Source organism: Nuphar pumila, chromosome 5, assembly GCF_984573655.1.
Source record: "Nuphar pumila chromosome 5, dmNupPumi1.hap1.1, whole genome shotgun sequence".
NCBI classification, from domain to species: domain Eukaryota; kingdom Viridiplantae; phylum Streptophyta; class Magnoliopsida; order Nymphaeales; family Nymphaeaceae; genus Nuphar; species Nuphar pumila.
The window spans coordinates 9,904,312-9,908,669 of NC_143253.1; the positions used below are offsets into that span (position 1 = coordinate 9,904,312).

The 4,358-nt window shown below is 43.0% G+C and overlaps 1 protein-coding gene across 1 annotated transcript; it reads right to left on the bottom strand.

Moving 5' to 3' along the window:
- Positions 1-314: 314 nt before the first annotated feature.
- LOC149836722 (annexin-like protein RJ4) lies at positions 315-3,869 on the bottom strand. Its single transcript, XM_090007900.1, has 6 exons — positions 3,794-3,869; positions 2,789-2,934; positions 2,472-2,687; positions 1,428-1,640; positions 1,060-1,149; positions 315-518 (listed from the first exon to the last, which is right to left on the bottom strand). Exons 1-6 carry the CDS (start codon positions 3,867-3,869, stop codon positions 315-317), a joined length of 945 nt encoding a protein of 314 aa, XP_089864026.1.
- Between the last annotated feature and the right edge of the window lie 489 nt (positions 3,870-4,358).

The following is a 4,358-nucleotide window of genomic DNA, read 5'->3' on the forward strand; positions in this document are numbered from 1 at the left end:
CCATCCAAACAAACCACCAAGAAGTAAGCAACCACGTCTGCCAGATGAACCTCCACCTCTTGCGGCGCCTAATACAAACCGACCCCAAGATGCAGAAAAGTAATACAAATCGAGCAAAAAAATACTTTATTCATTGCATAGGCCGATTTGCTCGAAGATGCAGAAAAGTAATTGCAACAATGTTTATTTAAAAGTACTGTGGATCACTCGCTCACGCTTGGACTATAAAATCCAGTAACTAGCAAGCTCCCACCAAACTTAACACACAACGCTAAAGAAAGAAACAAAAGTAACAAAGTGGCAATCCCTCATTGCTAGTATTTCCCTGTGCCTAGCAAGGCAAGGAGGAAGTCCTTGTAATCACCAGAAGTCGCCTTCCCAATCGCCTGATCTAGGGTGGTGCTGCTCCTCTTGAAGAACTCTTCCTCTATATCCTTGAGATCGAACTCAGTGCGTGTCACAATCACCCGTGTCAGCGCATCTTTGTCCGCCCCCTTGTTCATTGCTTGTCGCAGTACCTACGTAACCCATGAATATAAAGACTGTTACAGAGGCTGAACCATGATTTTTTTTTTCCGTTTTTTTTGGCTAGGCCTAGGAAAAACAACCCACATATCACAGACTGCACATTGACAGGGCTCCAGTTGGTAAAACATTGCGGTCTCCCCTGCCCACTGGAGGGTACACTCGGCTTCGGCCTTGTGGCAGGGGCGCTCCCTGTGGGTTTCGAACTCATGATGTCTGTCAACTTGGTGACTTTCACGAGTCACCCTTACCAAATGAGGGGAGGCCCTTTGTAGGCAACCATGATACTTGTCATGAGTAGTGCATCACTGTGCATGAGCCCTACACTAGCATATAAATGTATCTATTAGTGTTTGACGATCAAAGGTGATTGTGTCAAGGCTTGATGATGAGATGATGGTAGATGCTGAACAATGTGTTTAACAAAGATGGACCACTATTAGATTTGTGACACAGGACTTCTAGTCTACATGATGAACATCAATCTTCAGACACAAACATATCTGGAATGGTAAATGGATGGTGAAGACATACCTTAGAAAAATATTTTTGAGGGTCATAGATGGATTTGATCAGTGATCGTAGTGCTGAGAGAAATTCATCACCTGGGTTGGCCTTCAACTCCTGAAATAAGCATGAGTGCATAATCATGCGTACTTTTTTTTTCCATGTATAACTTGCTTGGTTTGTGAAAGTGAGATGCAAATTCATGTTCAAAATCGTGTTCTCAATTGCGAAATAGAGGATTCATATCCACGTGAAATGAGGAAAGGGCATTCTCAGGTATGGTAGTACACTCCATTGCACCAAACATAATCTCCATATATAGGGAATTACAATGATGGAACTTTTGAACGATGAAAAAATAACATCAAATGAACTGATTAGAGAGAGAGAGAGACCTTAGTGATGAATTTGTCATAATCATCCTTATATTTGTTGAAGGTGGCGTTTAGTTGGGCCTTGCTCCTTGTAGTCAAGATACGGATGAGCTCTTCATGGTTCCATGCATTCCCCTCGATGGCATTCCTTAGTATCTTGGCCTCAGATTTTGCAAGGATTGCATTCACCTCTGGACCTTCATACCTATATGAACTCACTAGTCCAACCAGAAGCTGTAAACCCATTTCACATTTAGTATAATATACACACACATGCAAGGTTTGAAAATGTGACACATTGGGGCATATAAGAGGTTTGAATAAACCCTCAGAAGGATGCAAGTGAGTTCTATGTAAGTAGTTGAATTTATTGATTCATGCATACATCTTGACCAGCCAAAATATAGAGATCAGAGATGACTGGAGCCGATTGAATTCACAACTCTTCGAATACCATCGAATTACCTCCACATGCAACTCAGAGCAATCAAATAGGCTTGGACCTACATGGGCAGGAATGTGCTGAGAGTTGATTCTGTCAGGTACATTGTAAGTCCCTGCCTGCAATTGATTCCTTTAGCCAGTCGATGGGATTTGGCTTTAGATCATGACCCTGATTCATGGGGAACTCTGCTGATTCTCAAAGTCTCTACATGTTTGTCATGTATGCGTGATTCATGTTATGCATGACATTGTTCTCTACGTTAACTTTAATCAAAGAGGGTTCGTGAGTCGGTCTAGTTTTGATAGGATAGAACCTAAAAGAAGGGTAAATCATATGCCAACACTGACCTGGCCTAGTGGAAGTGGAGCAGGTCCTACCAAACAATCTCAATCGATGGCATCCAACCATAGTTATGATAAAGAACCGAGCATCCATGAACATCACTGCATTGCCCAAATGAAGGTCTACCTTCTAGCAGTGAGCCCACATGGCCAAGCTGTGCTATTCATGGGGCACTCATAGAGAGCACCTCACTCTGGTCCCAACTTGGTAGGACTTGATCTGTTCCCCTGTTCTACCACTACTACTACAGCTACTAATAGGAACATAGTTACTCATGCCTTTCGAAAATCGCCAGTAGAATGAGCAGCAACATGTTCTTCAAGAGAACACTTGTAGCGGGCCTGATACGCCTGCCGTATTTTCAATAGCTCGTTTGAGGTTCGAGTAGCAGCGATCTCCACTATAACTCTGCAATCAATCTCCTTCCTAACCGCTGCATTCAACATCACTGCTTCCCGATCGAACGGTTCCAATATCCATCGGTAGACAGCTCTCTGGCGAAATTTTGGAAGCAGTGATTCATGTGAGCTTTCAAAGTGTGATCAAAGAATACATGCACTGTAAAATTTAAGATGCATCTGGTTTTGGGGTTAACCTCAAAGTCACCAGACAGTTCTGATTCAAGACGCTTGATGAGATCTTCACCGTAGAGTTGTTGGTAAGTCTGCCTGATCAGGCTACGTTGAGCAGCATTTCTATGTGCCAACACCCATATGAGGGCCTTCTCATCCGTGCCCCACCCTGTATGTTTTATGATGCACACGTGCATTTGATTAGATGAGTTTTAGAACCTGGCTAGAGTGCCATGGCTAGCCAAATTCATACCAACGGGGGCTCCGCTTGTCTGGTAGGAGCAGCTAGTGCATATCACCTTGTGTTGGGACGTTGCAGGTTCAAAACCCAATGGTATTGTTGTATAACTGATAGGGGTCTAACTAATCTAGCTTTCCTTTAAAAAAAACATGAGATTCATAAAAAAAAGTTTTTATTTTTTCTTTTGGATAACCAGAGAAAAACCATCTCGTTCACCGAATTCATTGGCAGAAGACCTCAGGTCCACTTTGCCGAGTAGGGAATACACTCAACTTCGGCCTCCAGGCAAGGGGCATCCACCTGTAGGTTTGGAACTCATGACGTCCAGTCAACTTGGTTACATTCACCAGTCATCCATACCAGATAAGTGGAGCATTCATGCAAAAACTATTGGTTTCAGGAGAAAACCCAAAAGCTCCAAGTGGTTTGGTATAGTGGGATGGAGCCTAGGCCACTAGGCGAGTGGTCCAGGTTCAAATCTGATTGGAGCCACTCCCTTGTGCAAGCCCAAGCAAGGCGTTTCCCTGGGAATGAAGGGTAAGCCCATGTGGTTTTATGCTACCAGAACAGTATCTTAAGTACGGCAGGCTTAGTATGGCTAGATCTCCAAACCTGGGGGTGGTTTCTTTGTCTAATAAAAAAAAAGAGAGAAGAAAACCCAAAAAATAAAAGAAAGAATAAAAAAAAAGGGTGAAACATATTATAAATATCAGAAAAACAGCCCTAGCTTGCATTAGGCAAAAAAAGCAAAGCAAAGCAAAAGATCAGTGGTAGATGGTGATGGAACCTTGGCAAGCCTTATGGAGCCTCTCAGCGTCCTCTGCTGGTGAGGGAACAGGATCAGGAATGCCAAGGGTAGCCATTTCTCTCTTTATTCTCTCCCTCTCACCTTTTCTGTGATGGAAAAAATGGTCTCAGCAGGGTCCCTTTTATAGATCGAGGGAGGAAGAAATGATACCTGCCCTTTCTTTTCTTTCTTAGTGACGGTTTTCCATATTAACACACAAAAGGATACGTTTCTGGAGAAAACTTCAATTCAGGTTTGACATTGTTTTGACTGTTATAGACCTGCCATGCAACCTGCAATTTGGTAATTATTGTTTTGCAACAAGTAAATACTCTTTATTACTACTTTAGTGACAATTGGCTGTGCTTGGCAGGGGTCCCAGCCTTGGAGTTTTATGTCATTTCGCACGTGATCATAGGGGCAGTGTGTCCAGGTCTTCATGCTGGTTTGTTCGGGTTATAAAAAAAAAAATGCTCTGCTTGGAGTTTAGTTTCTAAGGGTGGATTCGAGTGCCCGACCCGATATAAGTTGGGCAACAGCTGCAGACCCAAACTGATAATACTTA